The following is a 22585-nucleotide window of genomic DNA, read 5'->3' as shown; positions in this document are numbered from 1 at the left end:
TCAAACAAATCCAAAATATATTTGAGATTCTTCAAAGTAGCCAGCCTTTGCCTTGATGACAGCTTTGCACACTCTTGGCATTCTCTCAACCAGCTTTATGAGGTAGTAACCTGGAATGCATTTCAATTAACAGGTGTGCCTTGTTAAAGTTCATTTGTGGAATTGCAGCACAAATAAATGTTCAAGTAACAGACACATCTCGACATGAACTGTTCGGAGGAGACAGCCTAAATCAGGCCTTCATGGTCGAATTGCTGCAAAGAAACCACTACTAAAGGACTCCAATAATAAGAAGAGACTTGCTTGGGCCAAGAAACACGAGCAATGGACATTAGACCGGTGGAAATCTGTTCTTTGGTCTGATGAGTCCAAATTTGAGGTTGTTGGTTCCAACCGCCGTGTCTTTATGAGACGCAGAGTAAGTGAATGGATGATCTCTACATGTGTGGAGGAGGGGGTGTGATGATGTGGAGTTGCTTTGCTGGTGACACTGACACTGATTTATTTAGAATTCAAGGCACACTTTACCAGTATGGCTACCACAGCATTCTGCAGCGATACGCCATCCCATCTGGTTTGCGCTTAGTGGGACTATCATTTGATTTTCAACAGGACAATTACCCAAAACACACCTCCAGGCTGTGTAAGGGCTATTTAACCAAGAAGGAGAGTGATGGAGTGCTGCATCAGATGGTCCTCCGACCTCAACCCAATTGAGATGGTTTGGGATGAGTTGGACCGCGGAGAGAAGGAAAAGCAGCCAACAAGTGCTCAGCGTATGTGTGAACCCCTTCAAGACTCTTGGAAAAGCATTCCAGGTGAAGCTGGTTAAGAGGATGCCAAGAGAGTGCAAAGGTGTCATCAAGGCAAAGAAGGGTGGCAACTTTGACGAGTCTAAAATCTAAATATATTTTGATTTCTTTAACACTTTTTTGGTTAATATATGATTCCATTTGTGTTATTTTATAGGCTCAAACTGTTGGAACGTTGTCAAGGAGGGGGGTCACGTGCTGAGTTCAAGCCAGGCATGAGCCCAATTGGGGGGTTACTCGCTAAGCAAGCAACATGACGTCCGTAATATAAGCAACATGGTAAAAATGCCACCCAGCAATATCAGAGGGCAATGTGGAGCTGTTACCAAGTGGCTCTGGCGTAGCACAGAGGAGAAGTAGTTGGAGAGTGGTGGTGGTCTGGTTTTGTGTCACTCACTTCCTCGTCTTCCTCCCCTGTGCAGAAAGAGAGACGTCTCCTGGAGAATCGGCGGTTGGACCTGGACATCTGTAAAGCACGTGTCAAGAAAGCCAAGCAGGCCGAGGCTAAAGCGGCGGTGAGTCTTCCTCATCCTCAGACACCCCTCCCCTTATGACTGGCAGTACCAGTTTGATTGATTTCAGGCCTGACATGGGACATACAATTCCTGACACAGTTCTAGAGTTGATGAAAACGATTTGAGTTCTCTTGGCTCTGTTTACTTCCCTGTCTATCGACTCTATTACTGGGGGGCATTAAGGCCGTCACAACAATCACTCAAAGGTGATTGCAAAGCAGTTTAGTTATTCAACAGCTACTACCTCCAATCACTGTATGCTTTTGATTAGATACTCTGGTCTATAAGTGGAGAATGAACACAACACAGTTTAACTCACATAATACGAGCTCACTGCTTGTCCTTCCCCCAAGCTTTCTTAAATGTGCTGTCAACTTAGATCAACTCCAACTGGGACATCAATAGAAATCCATAGACCATTAAGCCAGCTACACCAATAGAAATGGCCATAGGGGTGGGCAGGGGTGGAGGATTTTCATCAATGTCTAGGGGTCTACCTTTGACTCACCTTCTCTGCAAACCTTACATGGGGCATGGCAATTGTCTCTCCCAAATTAGAATCACCCTTCACCCTCCAACCTCTCTCATTCTCTTCAGTTTTGCACGTGGAGACCAACGGTGCCCTCTGTTGACTAACTTTGGACTAACATGTTTCTCTGTTATCATTTGCGCAGTGTGAGGGAGATGTAAGTATTGACGAGAGTGTTGTATTTTCAGCGATCTCGCTTGCCTCTTTTTCTCCCATTTTTATTTTTGTCATTGAGTGTTGTTCGGGGCATCCTCCCTCTCTTCTTTCAGACCATCCATGCACCACAATATACTGTATAGTCCCAAAGAAAAGTTGAATGGGATTGTTTCAGTAATGACACCTAGAGATGGTCATATGAGAGGTGGAACATTTATTTGTATTTTTTTCCAGTTGACTTTACCAAACAGAATGTTTTGGATGGTACACTGGCGCAACAAAGTTGATGATGTAGAACTGAGACTGTTGTTTTAAGTGGCCTCAGTGTTTCCACTACCATCTCCAAGGTCTACCCGCCTCATTGTCTGGGGCCCTGAAAGCTGATTCAGGGGCCTCTGGACCCTTTGAACAATACTCCATTGTCCCCTCAGTTGGAAAGCCCTGCTCATTCCCACACTCACACATCCTGAAGACTGATGGGAGTGATGGGGGGTATCCAGCCAGTCTGCTGTCCATTCCACAGGTTCAATGGTCAGGTTTGAACAGAAGACAATGCAAAACCAAGATGTCTGCCACCATTATAATGATACCAGAATATTGGACCTTGACTTTGAAAACGTGCATGGCGCTTGATGCAAATAAATATTGGTGTAAGCTCTTCTAATCCATTCATGCCTCATGGTGTGGAGGTAGTATTTAATTCTCATCACTGGCTCTGCGTGACAAAATACAAGTTACTCATGCCATCCAAGTTCCTCTTAACATCATAAAACACAAATAGGCTGCGCACCGCACTGCTACTTGCACTGCACAGTCCTGGGCCAATATCCACAAAGCATCTCAGAGTAGAAGTGCTGATCTAGGATCTGTCCATATAATCATATTCATTATGATCTAAAAGGATAAACTGATCCTAGATCAGCACTCCTACTCTGAGACACTTTATGAATATAGGCCCTGAACTGAGGCCTTCTGTATGGGAGAATGCTCATGCCCTCGAGTGGCTGCTACTGTCAGAGCCAGGTCTGTAGAACTCTGGGAGTAGCTGTATATAGCCATAATTAGTTTAGCATTGTAAGGCTGCTACTGTCAACCAGGTCTGTAGAACTCTCGGAGCCTCTGTATGTAGCCATAATTAGCTTAGCATGCTAAGGCAGCTTCTGTCTGTATAGAGGACACATTGATGCCACCCATATTCCATGAACTGCAGCTTTGCTTCTCCATCCCAGACTCCTGTGGGAACTGACCGTTTGCTTCTTCTTCTCATTCTCCTTTTCATTCTTCTTCTTCCTCAGTGTGCTGTTTGTTGGAGCTGCTTGTGTTGATGCAATGCATGACTGTATGACTTTGTTACCCCCTCTGCCTGTAGGCCGAGCCCGATTTTCAGGAGACTAGGCCTCGAAATTATGTTCTGTCTGCGAGCGCATCTGCGGTAAGACGCCCACAGACGAAGGAGACTCATGTTGAGAGATGCATACACACAAAAACACACAGGCTATACTCCATAGAATATGTACAATGGCGCACGCACACAAACACATAGCATTTGATGTACAAATTCTGTTTTATTTGCACAAGTTTAGTGCACTTCATGGCCTACGTCACAGGTTAGCTTTTCTGAATGTATCTAGTCTTTGTGGATAATAACTTGGGTGAGACTGTTAGGAAGAGAGAGACATGTAGAAGGAGGCAGAGACTAAGCTATCCTCAAACTAATTCTCTATCAGATACAGAGGTACCATACTCTGGAATTCTTATCTTCACATTGCCAAAACCCCATTGTCCCTCAATAACTTCAAGCGAAGACTGGGGGTCAGCCTGATGAACCAAACTATTCAGTAATCTCCTCCATATAGTTAAATAAAGGTTTTATATATATATATATAATACATACATATATATATATACATACATATATATACATACATATATATATATATATAAGTAATTTCCTCCATATAGTTAAATAAAGGTTTTATATATATATATATATATATATATATATATATATATATATATATATATATATATATAAAACCTTTATTTAACTATATGGAGGAGATTACTTATATATATATATATATATATATATATCCTTTATTTAACTATATGGAGGAGATTACTTATATATATGTATGTATGTATGTATGTATGTATGTATGTATGTATATATGTATGTATATATATGTATATATATGTATATATACATGTATGTATGTATATATATGTATGTATATATAGATATATATATATGTGTGTATATATATATATATATATATATATATATATATATATATATATATATATAAAACATTTTTTATTTTATTTTTTATAAATATAGCCCATCTCTCACACTCAATCCACACACATATTTAAACAAAACATATACTGTTTATTATTTTTTGTGATTTCTGATCAGTTAATTTGTACTTTTATAGTTAGAAGGTTTTGTTATCTGTTTTAACAAACGTTTAAAAAAAAAAAAATCATACTTGTATATATTTTTTTGTGGTATTGTTTTTATATAAGCCCTTGGTCTTCCAACCTGCACACCGTTTTTTACTTATTTGGTTTTATCTGTATTGTTGTCTATCACTTATTTTCTTTGGTGCAAATAAATTAAACCTTCAAATTTAAACTTAAAAACAGCAAAGCAGTGGTGGCTGGGATAGTTGGGATCTGGAAGATTCCAAAGAGTCGGCCAATGTGATGGATCAGAGGAAGGTATATATAAATAGGTTTACACTGTTCATAGCCTATATCAACAATACTAGATGGAATACAACCCCCGCCCTACACTGCTAGAAGAAATGGTGCTATACCGAACCAAAAAGCGTTCCATGGCTTGTTTCATACAGATCAGTGTGGTTCAGTCGGTCGAGCTTGGCACTTGCAACACCAAGGGTATTGGGTTTAATCCCTGCTGGAGCCACCCATACATAAAATGTATGCTCGCATGACTGTAAGTTGCTTTGGATAAAAGCGTCTGCTAAATGGCTTATTATATATGGCTATATAAAACTGCAATGAAGCACCTTTTATTTTCAGCAGTGTAGGTACTAGCTCAATGGTACTGTGGTATAGTAGGTTGCTACTTGCTCCATCGCCTGTTCTCAAGGCCCTTAGAGGGTGTGTATGTATTGGAGCCCCCCCCGCCCCCCCATCACCTCAACGCTCTGATGGAATCCAGCCAAACTTCAGCACCTGATTTGACTGACCACAGACTTGATTAATTAGTTCAATCATGGAGAGGCCTAACTGAACGAACAATAGACTGAATGCAAATACAAAGGTTTATTCAATTAGAATTGGGGGGTGACCTCGTCTCCGAGGGATGACCCCAGGAGCCAGATATCGGGATAGCAGATAGCCCTTTGGTGGACAACTGGCCAGAAGATTGCAGGTGTTAGGATCTCTTATCTACCTAATTTTTGCCACCATGCAGTTAGCCAAACAAAAATGGTCCTACGTTCCACTTTCATAGATCTGTTTTGCTCCTGATGTTGTCACTGTCTTCGCTACTGGTTAGGTAACTCTGTCACATTCTTCAGTCTGTATTGGAGGAGAAGGGCTTGTTCGCGGTAGTTGTGTTTATGATGAATGCCAGCGACGAAGACGTGCCTGGCCATTCTCTTTTCAGTCCAACACGTTGGACTATATTATTTGTTTTGTCAGTTGTTGTGTCACGGTGTTGTGTGTCTTTGTCCATAATGAGAGATTCTGTCGTTGTAATTGTCAAACAGATGGTTGTGTATAGAAGGCCGTTGTTGAAAAGCAAAACATTTGAATCCCCTTCGTGACCAGAACACTGTGTGTGTTCACATCCTCCCACGTTTGCCCTTATTGAGGTTGTATTTCTCCTTCGAGAATCAATTCCTTAGCTGCTTAGAATTCCAGGGGCATGTTTCCCATAGAAATATAATCTAATTAATTATATTCCTATGATGTTCCCCATCAGTTTGGCTGAACCCTCAATAGAGCACTTCCCAGGGCTTTGTCATGCTGTCTGTGTACATGCTGTCTGTACTGTCCACACAAACTACGTGTCCTCCTTTCATTTTAATTCTGCTAGTCCCACAGAAATGTCATTTGGCTATACTTATCGTAGAGTAAGAAGCGTTCTAATAACGTGAAATAAATACCCTGTAACAGGGCTATTACAGTTGATAAGTACATGCAGTTATGGAATAGCTAGTTACTAATGCCTGTGTCCAGTGTGAACTGCTGCCCTACATTTAAAAGTGACTCTTGACTCACATCACATACCTAACAGTGGTTTCAACAAAATCATCTGATTACTTACTCATGTTTTCAAATCATTGGCCTCTTCCAGACATGACTAGACTTTTATTGTTATGGGGGATTCCTGCCATCTTACTACATGGCTACTAGGCTTTCATCATATCAATGAGTCAAAGGGAGTGGGGCCATTGCCCTTGAAACAGACTCATGAGACTGCTCTGGGGAGAAATGTCTGTTGTGTGCTGTCATTGTTGGTCTGAGAATTGCTCTTATCTCCCTTGTTGTCATGCTGCTTATTCTAGCTGTGGAGTGAGGAAGTGGACAAAGTAAGTATCACTTAGTAAGATTGGTGTTCAACAACACAGCCTAAAAAGGTCATAGACATCTTTAGGTGTGTGTGTGTGTGTGTGTGTGTGTCCAGTGACCTCAAAGTATTTGGACAGTGAAACATTTTTTGGTTTGTTTTGGCTCTGTCAACTAAAACACTTTGTATTTGAAATGATACAATGACTATGAGGTTAAAGTACAGACTGTCAGCTTAAATTTGAGGGTATTATCATCCATATAGGTTTACATTATTTACCATTCATTTATTGGGTCATTTTGGAGTCACTTTTATTGTAAATCAGAATAGAGTGTTTAGAAACATATTCTATTTTTATTTACAATAAAAGTGACTCCAATGCATTATCTACCATTAATTAATATTGGGCACAAAATCTGAAACACAACCAAAACAAACAGCAAATGCATCCAACAAATTTGTAGAGTCACAAGCTTGATGTATTCATTGCGTGCTATGAATATGGGACATCACTACATCATGATGTGATCAAATACATCACTTTTTACTACTTTAATACACATTAGTGAATTTGTCCCAATGCTTTTGGTCCCCTAAAATGGGGAGACTATGTACAAAACGTGCTATAATTTCTAAATGGTTCACCTGATATGGAGGAAAATACCCTGAAATTAAAGCTGGAGTACAGACCCAAAAACTAAATAAATGTAATTGTTCCAATACTTTTGGAGCTCACTGTACATGCATGTGTGTGCATATACACTGAGTGTACAAAACATTAAGAACACCTGCTCTTTTCATGTCATAGACTGAATCTAGGTAAAAGCTATGGTCCCTTATTGAAGTATCTTGTTAAATCCACTTCAATCAGTAGATGAAGGGTAGGAGACAGGTTAAAGAAGGATTTTTAAGCCTTGAGACAATTGATGGATTGTGTATGTGTGCCATTCAGAGGGTGAATGGGCAAGACAAAATATGTAAGTGCCTTTGAACGGGTAATGATATTAGGTCAAATTTATTTCAATCAATCAAATTTATTTATGAAGCCCTTCTTACATCAGTTGATGTCACTAAGTGGTGTACAGAAACCCAGCCTCAAACCCCAAACAGCAAGCAATGCAGGTGTAGAAGCACGGTGGCTAGGAAAAACTCCCTAGAAAGGTCAGAACCTAGGAAGAAACCTAGAGGCACCAGGCTATGAGGGGTGGCCAGTCCTCTTCTGGCTGTGCCAGGTGGAGATTATAACAAAACATGGCTAAGATGTTCAAATATTCATAGATGGCCAGCAGGGTCAAATAATAATACACAGTGGTTGTCGAGGGTTCAACAGGTCAGTGCCTCAGGAGTAAATGTCAGTTGGCTTTTCATAGCCGATCATTCAGAGTATCTCTACCGCTCCTGCTGTCTCTAGAGAGTTGAAAACAGCAGGTCTGGGACAGGTAGCGCATCCGGTGAACAGGTCAGGGTTCCATAGCCGCAGGCAGAACAGTTGAAACTGGAGCAGCAGCACGGCCAGGTAGACTGGGGACAGCAAGGAGTCATCAGGCCAGGTAGTCCTGAGGCATGGTCCTAGGGCTCAGGTCCTCTGAGAAAGAAAGAAAGAGAGAATTAGAGAGAGCATACTTAAATTCACACAGGACACCGGATAAGACAGGAGAAGTACTCCAGATATAACAAACTGACCCTAGCTCCGCGACACATAAACTACTGCAGCATAAATACTGGAGGTTGAGACAGGAGGGGTCGGGAGACACTGTGGCCCCGTCCGACGATACCCCCGGACAGGGCCAAACAGGCAGGATATAACCCCACCCACTTTACCAAAGCACAGCCCCCACAACACTAGAGGGATAACTTCAACCACCAACTTACCATCCTGAGATAAGGCCGAGTATAGCCCACAAAGATCTCCGCCATGGCACAACCCAAGGGGGGGCGCCAACCCGGACAGGAATATCACGTCAATGACTCAACCCACTCAAGTGACGCACCCCTCCTAGGGACGGCATGGAAGAGCACCAGTAAGCCAGTGACTCAGCCCCTGTAATGGTGTTAGAGCAGGGGTGTCAAACTCATTCCACGGAGGGCCTAGTGTCTGCAGGTTTTTGTTTTTTCCTTTCAATAAAGCCCTAGACAACCAGGTGTGGGGAGTTCCTAACTAATTAGTGATGTTAATTCATCAATCAAGTACAAGGGAGGAGCGAAAACCCGCAGACACTCTGCCCCCCGTGGAATGAGCTTGACACCTGTGTGTTAGAGGCAGAGAATCCCAGTGGAGAGAGGGGAACCGGCCAGGCAGAGACAGCAAGGGCGGTTCGTTGCTCCAGTGCCTTTCCGTTCACCTTCACACTCCTGGGCTAGACTACACTCAATCATAGGATCTACTGAAGAGATAAGTCTTCAGTAAAGACTTAAAGGTTGAGACCGAGTCTGCATCTCTCACATGGGTAGGCAGACCATTCCATAAAAATTGAGCTCTATGGGAGAAAGCCCTGCCTCCAGCTGTTTGCTTAGAAATTCTAGGGACAGTAAGGAGGCCTGCGTCTTGTGACCGTAGCGTACATGTAAGTATGTACAGCAGGACCAAATTGGAAAGATCGGGTAGGAGCAAGCCCATTTAATGCTTTGTAGGTTAGCAGTAAAAACTTGAAATCAGCCCTTTCCTTAACAGGAAGCCAGTGTAGAAAGGCTAGCACTGGAGTAATATGATCAAATTTTTTGGTTCTAGTCAAGATTCTAGCAGCCGTGTTTAGCACTAACTGAAGTTTATTTAGTACTTTATCCGGGTAGCCGGAAAGTAGAGCATTACAGTAGTCTAACCTAGAAGTGACAAAAGCATGGATTCATTTTTCTGCATAATTTTTGGACAAAGTTTCTGATTTTTGCAATGTTACGTAGATGGAAAAAAGCTGTCCTTGAAACAGTTTTGATATGTTCGTCAAAAGAGAGATCAGGGTCCAGAGTAACGCCGAGGTCCTTCAGTTTTATTTGAGACGACTGTACCACCATCAAGATTAATTGTCAGATTTAACAGAAAATCTCTTTGTTTCTTGGGACCTAGAACAAGCATCTTTGTTTTGTCCGAGTTTAAAAGTAGAACTTATGCAGCCATCCACTTCCTTATGTCTGAAACACTTACAGGGAAGGCAATTTTGGGGCTTCACCATGTTTCATCGAAATGTAGAGCTGTGTGTCATCCGCATAGCAGTGAAAGTTAACATTATGTTCCCGAATGACATCACCAAGAGGTAAAATATACAGTGAAAACAATAGTGGTCCTAAAACGGAACCTTGAGGAACACTGAAATGTACAGTTGATTTGTCAGAGGACAAACCATCCACAGATACAAACAGATATCTTTCCCAGTGATAAGATCTAAACCAGGCCAGAACTTGTCCGTGTAGACCAATTTGGGTTTCCAATCTCTCCAAAAGAATGTGGTCATCGATGGTATCAAAAGCAGCACTAAGGTCTAGGAGCATAAGGACAGATGCAGACCCTCGGTCTGATGCCATTAAAAGGTAATTTACCACCTTCACAAGTGCAGTCTCGGTGCTATGATGGGGTCTTAAACCAGACTGAAGCGTTTCATATACATTGTCTTCAGGAAGGCAGTGAGTTTTTCTAACCTTTTTGTAGAAGAATGGGAGATTCGATATAGGCCGATAGTTTTTTATATTTTCTGGGTCAAGGTTTGGCTTTTTCAAGAGAGGCTTTATTACTGCCACTTTTAGTGAGTTTGGTACACATCCGGTGGATAGAGAGATGTTTATTATGTTCAACATAGGAGGGCCAAGCACAGGAAGCAGCTCTTAAGGTAGTTTAGTTGGAATGGGATCCAGTATGCAGCTTGACGGTTTAGAGGCCATGATTATTTTCATCAATGTGTCATGCGATATAGTACTAGTGTCTCCCTTGATCCTAGGTCCTGGCAGAGTTGTGAAGACTCAGGACAGCTGAGCTTTGGAGGAATACGCAGATTTAAAGAGGAGTCCGTAATTTGCTTTCTAATGATCATGATCTTTTCCTCAAAGAAGTTCATGAATGTATCACTGCTGAAGTGAAAGCCATCCTCACTTGAGGAATGCTGCTTTTTAGTTAGCTTTACGACAGTATCAAAAATAAATTTTGGATTGTTCTTATTTTCCTCAATTAAGTTGGAAAAATAGGATGATCGAGCAGCAGTGAGGGCTCTTCGATACTGCACGGTATTGTCTTTCCAAGCTAGTCAGAAGACTTCCAGTTTGGTGTGGTGCCATTGCCGTTCCAATTTTCTGGAAGCTTGCTTCAGAGCTCGGGTATTTTCTGTATACCAGGGAGCTAGTTTCTTATGACAAATGTTTTTTGTTTTTAGGGGTGCGACTACATCTAGGGTGTTGCGCAAGGTTAAATTGAGTTCCTTAGTTAGGTGGTTAACTGATTTTTGTCCTCTGACGTCCTTGGGTAGGCGGAGGGTGTCTGGAAGGGCATCTAGGAATATTTGGGTTGTAAGAGAATTTATAGCATGACTTTTGATGATCCTTGGTTGGGGTCTGAGCAGATTATTTGTTGTGATTGCAAACGTAACAAAATGGTGGTCCGATAGTCCAGGATTATGAGGAAAAACATTAAGATCCACAACATTTATTCCACGGGACAAAACTAGGTTCAGAGTATGACTGTGGCAGTGAGTAGGTCCGGAGATTAGTTGGACAAAACCCACTGAGTCGAGGATGGCTCCGAAAGCCTTTTGGAGTGGGTCTGTGGACTTTTACATGTGTATATTAAAGTCACCAAAAGTTTGAATATTGTCTGCCATGACTACAAGGTCCGATAGGAATTCAGGGAACTCTGTGAGGAACACTGTATATTGCCCAGGAGGCCTTTAAACAGGAGCAACTCAATATTAGGAATGTGTACTTAATGTTTTGTACACTCAGTGTATGTGGGTGTTCATGTGGTCTCTCCCCTCTTCTCCTATAGGCGGAGCAGGAGCTGCGTGTGGCTCAGACAGAGTTTGACAGACAGGCCGAGGTCACCCGGCTGCTACTGGAGGGCATCAGCAGTACACACGTGAGTACAGAGACATCACACACACACTAGTCACGGAAAGCCCAGACCTAGGGAAACAGCACTAGGTCTGGGGAGGATGCTGGATCAGGGGTAGAGATCAGGGGTAGCTCTACTCCAGTAAAGCAGTCAAACAAACAAAAAAGCAGGTTCTAACCAGTTCCCACAACCTATGTGTCTAAGATGGGTGAGTGATTAGATCTTCAGAGCCTAAACAGATGGGAGAAGTATTCAGACAATTTTGCTCCAACAAATATAAACTATAATGTTGCGGTTTAGTAACAATCATTGTGAAAACCATTGAATGTGTGAAACCAGGCTTTTGGAGGTACAACTTGTTTCTTGTCTTTCCCTGGTAGGTCAACCACCTGCGCTGCCTGCATGAGTTTGTGGAGGCCCAGGCTACATACTATGCCCAGTGCCACCAGTACATGCAGGAGCTGCAGAAAGAACTGAGCAGGTGAGCACTTTACTAAGGAGGTTGGATGAATCATCACCCTTATGAGTGGGTTGAAGTGGCTTTGTTTACATACATGGGACAATTCTTCAACATTTCCCTTTTTTCTCTCTGCTGGCAGTGCTAACAGCGATACGTAAGTAACTAGTGTTGTTGTTGATAGTGTTGTTTGTTGTGTTGAGTTTCTGTTTTAGGAGTGATTTGTGCGTATTTGTGAATACAGTGCCTTCAGAAAGTATTCACACCCCTTGAATTTTTTCAATACAAATTTGTTGTGTTACAGCTTGAATTTAAAATAGATTCAAATGTGTCACTGGCCTACATACAATACCCTCATAATGTCAAAGGGGAATTATATTTTTCAATATTTTTACAAATTAATTAAAAATGAAAAGCTGAAATGTCTTTAGTCTAAATATTCAACCCCTTTGTTATAGCAAGCATAAATAAGTTCAGGAGTAAAAATTTCACATAATAAATTGCATGGACACACTCTGTGTGCAATAATAGTGTTTAATATGATTTTGACTACCTCATCTCTGTACACCACACATACAATTGTCTGTAAGGTCCCCAAGTCAAGCAGTGAATTTCAAACACAGATTTAGCCACTATGATCAGGGAGGTTTTCCAAAGCCTCGCAATGAAGGGCACCTTTTGGTAGATGGGGAAAAAATACAAAAATAAACAGACATTGAATATCCCTTTGAGCATGGTGTAGTTATTAATTGCACTTTGGCTGGTGTATCAACACACCCACTGTGTATCAACACACCCACTACAAAGATACAGGCATCTTTCCTATCTCCGTTTCCGGAGAGGAAGGAAACTGCTCAGGAATTTCCCCATGAGGCCAATGTTTACCTTTTAAACAGTTAGTGTTCAATGGCTGTGATAGGAGAAAACTGAGGATGGCTCAACACCATTGTAGTTACTCCACAATACTAACCTAATTAACAGAGGGAAAAGAAGGAAGCCTATTCAGAATAAAAATATTCCAAAACATGCATCCTGTTTGCAACAAGGCACTAAAGTAATAATGCAAAAAATGTGGCAAATCAATTAACTTTTTGTCCTGAATACAAAGTGTTATGTTTCGGGCAAATCTAATACAACATTTTACTAAGTACCAGTGGCGATTGGTGCCGTTTTAAGATGAGGGAGGACGATAATTTTTTTAATGAGCATGGCCTTATTTAATTTTTTTACAGCATGTTAATTCATATTCCATTCACCCAGATCAATGTAACATCTATAGGTTTAGGCTACTACCTGTATAAAATGGCACCGGGAAGAAATGGCAGCAGTTTTATGGGCGCCTAACCAATTGTGCTATTATGTGTGGGTTGTTTTGTGTTATTTGTAACTTATTTTGTACAAAATGTTTCTGCCACCGTATCTTACGGCAAAAAAAAGCTAATGGATATCAGGACAGCGATCACTCACCTCGGATTAGACAAAGATTTTTTGTTTGAAGGAAATATGCAAACAGGAAACCACTTACCCAGAGGCGGTGCTCCTAGTGGCCGGGGACTTTAATGCAGGGAAACTTAAATCAGTTTTACCTAACCTTCTATCAACATGTTAAATGCGCAACCAGAGGGAAAAACATTCTAGATCACCAGTAATCCACACACAGAGACGCATACAAAGCTCTCCCTCGCCCTCCATTTCGTAAATCTGACCACAATCATATCCTCCTGATTCCTGCTTACAAGCAAAAATTAAAGCAGCAACCACCAGTGACTCGGTCTATAAAAAAAAAAGTGGTCAGATGAAGCAGATGCTAAACTACAGGACTGTTTTGCTATCACAGACTGGAACATGTTCCGGGATTCTTCCGATTGCATTGAGGAGTATACCACATCAGTCACCAGCTTCATCAATAAGTGCATCGAGGACGTCGTCCCCATAGTGACTGTACATACATACCCCAACCAGAAACCATGGATTACAGGCAACATTCGCACTGAGCTAAAGGGTAGAGCTGCCGCTTTCAAGGAGCAGGACTCTAACCCGGAAGCTAATAAGAAATCCTGCTATGCCCTCTGACGAACCATCAAACAGGCAAAGCGACAATACCGGGCTATGATTGAATCATACTACATCAGCTCCAACGCTCGTCGGATGTGGCAGGGCTTGCAAACTATTAGACTACAAAGGGAAACACAGCCGTGAGCTGCTCAGTGACACGAGCCTACCAGAGGAGCTAAATCACGTTTATGCTCGCTTCGAGGCAAGTAACACTGAAACATGCATGAGAGCATCAGCTGTTCCGGATGACTGTGTGATCACACTCTCCGTAGCCGTAGCTTAAACTGGTCACAAGGCCGCGGGGCCAGACGGATTACCAGGACGTGTGCTCCAGGCATGTGCTGACCATCTGGCAGGTGTCTTCACTGACATTTTCAACATGTCCCTGATTGAGTCTGTAATACCAACATGTTTCAAGCAGACCACCATAGTTCCCTGTTCCCAAGAACACTAAGGCAACCTGCCTAAATGACCACCGACCCGTAGCACTCACGTTTGTAGCCATGAAGTGCCACACCAATTTGCATACCGCCCGAACAGATCCACAGATGATGCAATCTCTATAGCACTCCATACTGCCCTTTCCCACCTGGACAAAAAGAACACCTACGTGAGAATGCTATTCATTGACTACAGCTCAGCGTTCAACACCATGGTACCATCAAAGCTCATCACTAAGGATCACTGGATCCTGGACTTCCTTACAGACCGCCCCCAGGTAGTAAGGGTAGTTAGCAACACATCCGCCACGCAGATCGTCAACACTGGAGCCCCTCTGGGGTGTGTGCTCAGTCACCTTGCAGACGAGACAGCATGTAGGGATGTCCGAGACCTGGCTGGGTGGTGCCAGTATAACAACCTATTCCTCAATGTAATCAAGACAAAGGAGATGATTGTGGACTACAGGAAAAGGAGGACCGAGCACGCCCCCATTCTCATCGACGGGGCTGCAGTGGAGCAGGTTGATGTCCACATCACCAACAAACTAGAATGGTCCAAACACACCAAGACAGTCGTGAATAGTGCACGACAAAGCCTATTCCCCCTCAGGAAACTAAAATGGGTCCTCAGATCCTCAAAAGGCTCTACAGCTGCAACATCGAGAGCATCCTGACTGGTTGCATCACCGCTTGGAATGGCAACTGCTTGGCCTCCGACTGCAAGGCACTACAGAGGGTAGTGAGTACGGCCCAGTACATCACTGGGGCTAAGCTGCCTGCCATCCAGGACCTACAAAAATTGCCCTAAAAATTGTCAAAGACCCCAGCCATCCCAGTCATAGACTGTTCTCTCTACTACCGTATGGCAAGCGGTACCGGAGCGCCAAGTCTACGACCAAAAGGCTTCTCAACAGCTTTTACCCGGACTATTTGCATTGTCCTGCCCCCCAACCCCTCTTTATGCTGCTGCTACTCTGTTTATCATATATGCATAGTCACTTTAACCATACCTACATGTACATACTACCTCAATTAGCCTGACTAACCGGTGCCCCCGCACTTTGGCTACCCGGAATATCTGCATTGTGTCCCGCCACCCGCCAACCCCTCTTTTACGCTACTGCTACTCTGTTTATCATCTAAGCATAGTCACTTTAACCATACTTACATGTACATACTACCTCAAATAGCCCGACTAACCGGTGCCTGTATATAGCCTTGCTACTGTTATAACCTCGCTACTGTATATAGCCTCGCTACTGTTATTTTTCACTGTCTTTTTGCTATTGTTTTTATTTCTTTACTTATCTATTGTTCACCTAATACCTTTTTTTAACTTTAAAAATTGAACTGTTGGTTAGGGCCTGTAAGTAAGCATTTCACTAAGGTCTACGTCGTATTCGGCGCACGTGAAAAATAAACTTTTGATATGATTTACATGATACAACATTTTTCCCTATTCCCATCATGAGGTTGCTGAAACCTAGCCTATGAATGAAAGTTTACAACGTAGATGCACAGGTCGAGAGACATTTTTGTAATCAAGGTTACACCGGCAGGCCCCGGTGGCAATAAATTAATTAAACCAAAAGGTTACCTTGACTTGGAAGAGTTCCAGTGTTGGATAACCATAGCTAGCTAGGTAACACAGCATGACCTTCATTACAAATCAGTGCGTTTTAATCAATTATTTGGTGAAGTGAATATATTTAGCATAGTTTTATCTAAAATGCATAATTTTTTAAAAATATTTCACTATTTTAAATTTTATGAAATTCACTGAGGGGCCTCCACTCCTGTGTACCACTCTCCTTATTTTCAAGCATAGTGGTGGCTGCATCATGTAATGGGTATGATTGTAATCGTTAAGGACCGGGGAGTTTTTCAGGATAAAAAGAAATTGAATGGAGTTAAGCACAGGCAAAATCCTACAGGAAAACCTGGATCAGTCTGCTTTCTACCAGACACTGGGAGATGAATTGAGCTTTCAGTAGGACAATAATCTAAAACACAAGGACAAATCTACACTGGAGTTTCTTACTAAGAAGATAGTGAATGTTCCTGAGTTCCTACAATTTTGACTTAAATCTACTTGAAAATCTATAGCAATACCTTAAAATGGTTGTCTAGCAACAATCAACAACCAATTTGACAAAGCTTGAATGATTTGTTTAAGAATAATGGCAAATGTTGCACAATCCAGGTTCGGAAAGCTCTTAGACTTACCCAGAAAGACTCACAGCTGTAATCGCTGCCAAAGGTGCTTCTACAAAGTATTTACAAATATTTACAAATACGTAAATGAGATCTTTCTGTATTTCATTTTCAAAACATTTTCAAAGATTCAACAACAAAAAATTGTACTTTGCAATTATGGGGTATTGTGTATAGATGGGTAAAACAAAAAATCCTTAATCCAATTTGAATTCAGGCTGTAAGACAACAAATTGTGGAATAAGTGAAGGGGTATGAATACTTTCTGGAGGTATTGTACATTCTAAATATGTACTTGCTTGGGAAATAATATTCCTTTATCACCTTAGCACCCTAATTTATCACTTATGACCCCCTCTTCTTCCCCTCTCCCGTAACCCGACCCCAGGTACCCAAACTCTTTTGCCTCGAACGCCAACCCGTCCACCTCCGCCACATCCCCCTCCCCCGTCTCCTCTGCCACCCTGCCAGGGGTCTCACCCCCATGCCTGGCCTCCACCTCCACCCCTGGCATCGCTCGGGAGCCTTCTGGCCCGCTGAAAATCCAGGATGTGCAGCAGCCTTCCACAGGCCACCGCAAGGCCAAGGTCCTGTATGACTACGACGCCCACGACACTAGTGAGCTCTCCCTACTGGCCGACGAGGTAGGAGCAGTCACGGTTCACCACACCTGCTATGGGGAATCATTTGGAACATGCTGTATTATGTAAAAAAATAATTCCGTGCCACAAAATACAAACATTGCAATCTTTTGTCTACAAAATGGCAATTGGTAATGGCATGTTACAAACTGCATCCCATAATCTGGGACATTTAAACAGTTAGACTCTGTCTCTCTTTTAGGGCTGACCCATTTAGTAGGCTGGGCGATTGTTTGTTCAATAGGCTGTTGGTCGAACGACATTTCTTTAGTCGAGCAGTAGGAAAAAAACGAACGTTTCTGATTCACGCCTGTCTGAGTGGACTAATCCATCGTGGAGGTCGTAGGGATGGCACAGTCCATCACTCTAAAATGTGCAACTGAAATTCTATATGGTTATAAACTCCTCATGGACTGCACCAGATTTGCCAGTTCTTGCTGTGAGATGTTACCCCACTCTTCCACCAAGGCACCTGCAAGTTCCCGGACATTTCTAGGGGGAATGGCCCTAGCCCTCACCCTCCGGTCCAACATGTCCCAGACGTGCTCAATGGGATTGAGATCCGGGCTCTTCGCTGGCCATGGCAGAACACTGACATTCCTGTCTTGCAGGAAATCACGCACAGAACGAGCAGTATGGCTGGTGGCTTTGTCATGTTGGAGGGTCATGTCAGGATGAGCCTGCAGGAAGGGTACCACATGAGGAGGATGTCTTCCCTGTAACGTACAGCGTTGAGATTGCCTGCAATGACAAGTTCAGTCCGATGTTCCTGTGACACACCGCCCCAGACCATGACAGACCCTCCACCTCCAAATCGATCCCGCTCCAGAGTACAGGCCTCGGTGTAATGCTCATACCTTCGACGATAAATGCGAATCCGACCACCAGTCCTGTCTGGTCCAGCGACGCTGGGTTTGTGCCCATAGGCAACGTTGTTGCCGGTGAGGACCTGCCTTAAAACAGACCTACAAGCCCTCAGTCCAGCCTCTCTCAGCCTATTGCGGACAGTGTGAGCACTGATGGAGGGATTGTGCGTTCCTGGTGTAACTCGGGCAGTTGTTGTTGCCATCCTGTACCTGTCCCGCAGGTGTGATGTTCGGCTATACCGATCCTGTGCAGGTGTTGTTACACGTGGTCTGCCACTGCGAGGACGATCAGCTGTCCGCCCTGTCTCCCTGTAGCGCTGTCTTAGGCGTCTCACAGTTGCAGTTTATTTCCCTGGCCACATCTGCAGTCCTCATGTCTCCTTGCAGCATGCCTAAGGCACGTTCACGCAGATGAGCAGGGACCCTGGGCATCTTTCTTTTGGAGTTTTTCAGAGTCATTAGAAAGGCCTCTTTAGTGTCCTAAGTTTTCATAACTGACCTTAATTGCCTACCGTCTGTAAGCTGTTAGTGTCTTAACGACCGTTCCACAGGTGCATGTTTATTAATTGTTTATGGTTCATTGAACCCTTTACAATGAAGATCTGTGAAGTTATTTGGATATTTACAAATTAGACAGGGTCCTGAAAAAGGAAAGTTTCTTTTTTTGCTGAGTTTATTACATAAGAACAATTGTGCAACACTAATAAAAATGATTTTATTTTATAACAAATGTGCTTTCTCGCGTGTTGGATAGTGGTTGCTGTCCGCGGATCTGAAACACATCAGTGCGCTGTTGAATTGACACCTTTTCCTAGACTACGTTGCTTTGTGCATAATGGTAAAGTTAACCAGCATATTGGTGTTAAGAACAATGCAGTGGAGGCAGCAGCAGAATGAGGAGACGAGAAAACTGCCCTTTATTGTCTAAGAAAGGTGAGGAGAGAGGAAACTCCCATTTTAATTAGGTCTATAATCAATAGCTTAACTGTTAAATGTGCCTGGCTTTGTAAATCATTCATATACAGTACTGTGCAAAAGTTTTAGGCAGTTGTGAAAAAAATGCTGAAAAGTAAGAATGCGTTCAAAAATAGATATGTTAATTGATAATATTTTTAAAAATTAACTAAATGCAAAGTGAGTTCTTAATGACTTTCGCTGTATGTTTGGGTCGTTGTCATGCTGCAGAAGAAATTTGAGGCCACTCAGATGCCTCCCTGATGGTATTGCATGATGAATAAGTATCTGCCTGTACTTCTCAGCATTGAGGAGACCATTAATTCTGACTAAATCCCCAACTCCATTTGCAGAAATGCAGCCCCAAACTTGCAAGGAACCTCCACCATTCACTGTTGCCTGCAGACACTCATTCGTGTACCGCTCTCCAGCCCGTAGGCGAACAAACTGCCTTCTGCTACAGCCAAATAATTCAATTTTGATTCATCAGTCCAGAGCACCTGCTTCCATTTTTCTGCACCCCAGTTCCTGTGTTTTCGTGCATAGTTGAGTCGCTTGGCCTTGTTTACATGTCGGCGTTAAGTTTTTTTGGCCGCAAGTCTTCCATGAAGGCCACTTCTGACCAGACTTCTCCGGACAGTAGATGGATATACCAGGGTCCCACTGTTTTCTGCCAATTGTGAGCTGATGGCACTGCTGGACATCTTCTGATTGTAAACGCAAGTAAGCAGGATGTGTCTTTCATCTGCTGCAGTAAGTTTCCTTGGCCAACCACTGCGTCTACGGTCCTCAACGTTGCCTGTGTCTTTGTGATTCTTCAAAAGAGCTTGGAGAGCACATCAGGAAATCCCTGTCTGCCTTGAAATTTCTGCCTGGGAGAGACCTTGCTGATGCAGTATAACGACCTTGTGTCTTGTTGCTGTGCTCAGTCTTGCCATGGGGTATGACTTTTGACAGTAAACTGTCTTCAGCAACCTCACCTTGCTAGCTGAGTCTGGCTGATCCTCATCCAGTATTTCATCACATACATTCATATTTCATATATTTACACACACACATACATGGAGCTCTGTATGTTGTCTTTTATACAAATGTCTAAATCGGCTCTAACATACCAGCCCCTAATTGTTAACTGCAGTGAATGCATAACAATGACTTAATATTCAAAAATAGAGCCAATACACAAGACATACTATACCAGAGCAGTATTACGGTGCATAGCTTTAAACAAATATACAATGTCTCAAATAGGACAAGTGATCTCAGTCCCAGATTTGAAGTGTTCAAGTGTTGTGTCAATGTCAAGAGTTTGACGTCTCAAAATGTTAGAGTACGACATCTGACAATCAGAGGTGCATGTGATTCAAAGATGGAGCTCTATGTGTGTGTTTCACTCAGCTGCCTCCAGGAGCAGACAGAGTTTATTGATAGGTCTCTGTAAGATGTTGGTCTTGGTCTTAGCAATGACGCTCTGGACAAGACCTTTGGCCCCTGGCAAAACTTCCACCACACACCCAATTAGCCAAGAGTTCCTTGGGACTATGTCATCCACAATGAGAACACGTTTCTCTTAGTTTTGTTCCACTTGTTCCGCTCCTGCATAAGTGGACGATACTCCCTTATCCATCTCTTCCAGAAGAGGTAGGACTGGACTGGCTTTTGCATTCAGATGATGCAGATGGTTCGGAGTCAGGGGTTCTAGATCATTAGGGTCATTTGTTACAGTAGTGATTGGTCTGTCGTTCATGATCGCCTCAACTTCACACAAGGTTGTCTGCAAAGCCTCATCATCCAGTACTTGCTTTTTAAGGACTAGAGGATATTTTTCACCAGTCGGATCAACCTCTCCCATACTCCCCCATGATGGGCTCCAGAGGGAGGGTTGAATGAACATTTAATTCCTTCCTTCAGTAATGCATTTTGAATATTGTTGTGATCCAGCTCTTTCAACGCTTCTCCTAGCTCTCTGTTGATGTTCTGCGGTGGTATGTGAGCGGAGTGGAGCGGAGTGTGCCCAATTTGGCTGAAGCATGGAGCGATTTTCCCAAAGGCTGGAGCATCGGCCTTCTCACCCGCTTCAATATCGCTCCAGTAGTGCTGACTTCACGAGCTCAGGGCATGACTGGCCCAGCATGCATTTCTAGTCTACTTCTGTGCTGCGCTAGCCCCTTGTTCCCACACACTGACTCTGTACCTGTGCACCCTGTATATAGCCTAGTTATTCTTATTCTTATTATGTTACTTTTATTATTACTTTTTATTTTAGCCTACTTGGTAAATATTTTCTTCTTGAACTGTGCTGTTGGTTAAGGGCTTGTAAGTAAGCATTTCACGGTAAAGTCTCCACTTGTTGTATTCGGTGCATGTCACAAATAAAATTTGTTTTGATTTGTCATGGAGTTTCGCTAAATATTTTCATAAAGAAACTGATAAAACACACAGGTGCAAAATCAAGGTAACGTACAAAGATGAGGAGAACCAAGGGCAAGAGAGGGAGTGCGGTGTGGAATCATTGTGGAATCTGAAAAGACACATCCCGAAAGCATGATGGTATACTAGGTGCATATGCTAACAGAAAGGAACAAGGTGGGTAGCTAGCTAAGTATCATTGTAGCAAAGTATTTATAACCTTTAAATTAGATCTCTTTTAGATGTTCTTTAGGCCTACCTAATATTTAAAAAATGTATGTCATCCTATTATTAGAATAATTGAAATGGCCATCATAATTAATGTTTTGTGGAGCTCATATGACAATTAATTTAAATGTATTATGCTGATTTAGGCCTATATTAAATGTAGGCTACATGTCTGGTTAGGCCTATATCCATGACTTGTCTAGACTTTTATTTTGGCGCTAATTTAAGATGAGGTAATAAAGCTTTAATTTGTATTTATAGAGAAGGAGAAGCAGCAGCAAAGAACTTTGCAGAAGATTACAAGATTACTTTTCTGCACACAAAGCCCCAGCACTGTTGCGGGAGAGAACAAGTCAATTGGATGAGGCTTTCTTTAAAATGGTTTACTTGGACTATGAGCCCCTAACTAAGGGAGAATGGGAAGGGAAGCGGTACTTTGCAAGTGCAGCTCAACCAGACTACACACCACCTTGCTATAGTATGTAGACATACTATAGACACCCCCATGCCCTATGCCCTGCAAGAAATGGAGGCCAAGCTGAGAGACATATTGCAACTAGGTGGGGGTTTCGTTGTGTCCACTGAAATTTGGACTAGCAGAAGGCAAGTGATACGAGTGGTGACTGACAGTGCAGTGAGCGATGAGCGGGACTTCCGACAGCTGAACTCCACTCACATACTCTGCAGCAGGGAGGAGAGAGAGACAACAGGTGCTAGATACACAGTCACTCGCT

General features: G+C 42.7%; 1 protein-coding gene across 11 annotated transcripts in view; it reads left to right on the top strand.

Moving 5' to 3' along the window:
* Positions 1-22585, top strand: part of sh3glb2b (SH3-domain GRB2-like endophilin B2b) — a 43784-nt gene that overhangs the window by 14226 nt on the left and 6973 nt on the right. For 2 of the 11 annotated variants that reach the window (XM_055875223.1, XM_055875222.1), the window contains 7 exons: positions 1235-1327; positions 3382-3444; positions 6557-6580; positions 11522-11611; positions 11968-12068; positions 12187-12201; positions 17142-17397. In XM_055875223.1, coding sequence (XP_055731198.1) covers positions 1235-1327; positions 3382-3444; positions 6557-6580; positions 11522-11611; positions 11968-12068; positions 12187-12201; positions 17142-17397 — 642 coding nt within the window. The remainder of the gene's footprint in view (positions 1-1234; positions 1328-3381; positions 3445-6556; positions 6581-11521; positions 11612-11967; positions 12069-12186; positions 12202-17141; positions 17398-22585) is intronic. The other 9 variants (XM_055875227.1, XM_055875224.1, XM_055875229.1 and 6 more) reach the window with 5 other exon arrangements.

The sequence above is a fragment of the Salvelinus fontinalis genome, chromosome 21 (genome assembly GCF_029448725.1).
Source record: "Salvelinus fontinalis isolate EN_2023a chromosome 21, ASM2944872v1, whole genome shotgun sequence".
Taxonomy (NCBI): Eukaryota; Metazoa; Chordata; class Actinopteri; order Salmoniformes; family Salmonidae; genus Salvelinus; species Salvelinus fontinalis.
This window is presented reverse-complemented; position numbering and strand designations above follow the sequence as displayed.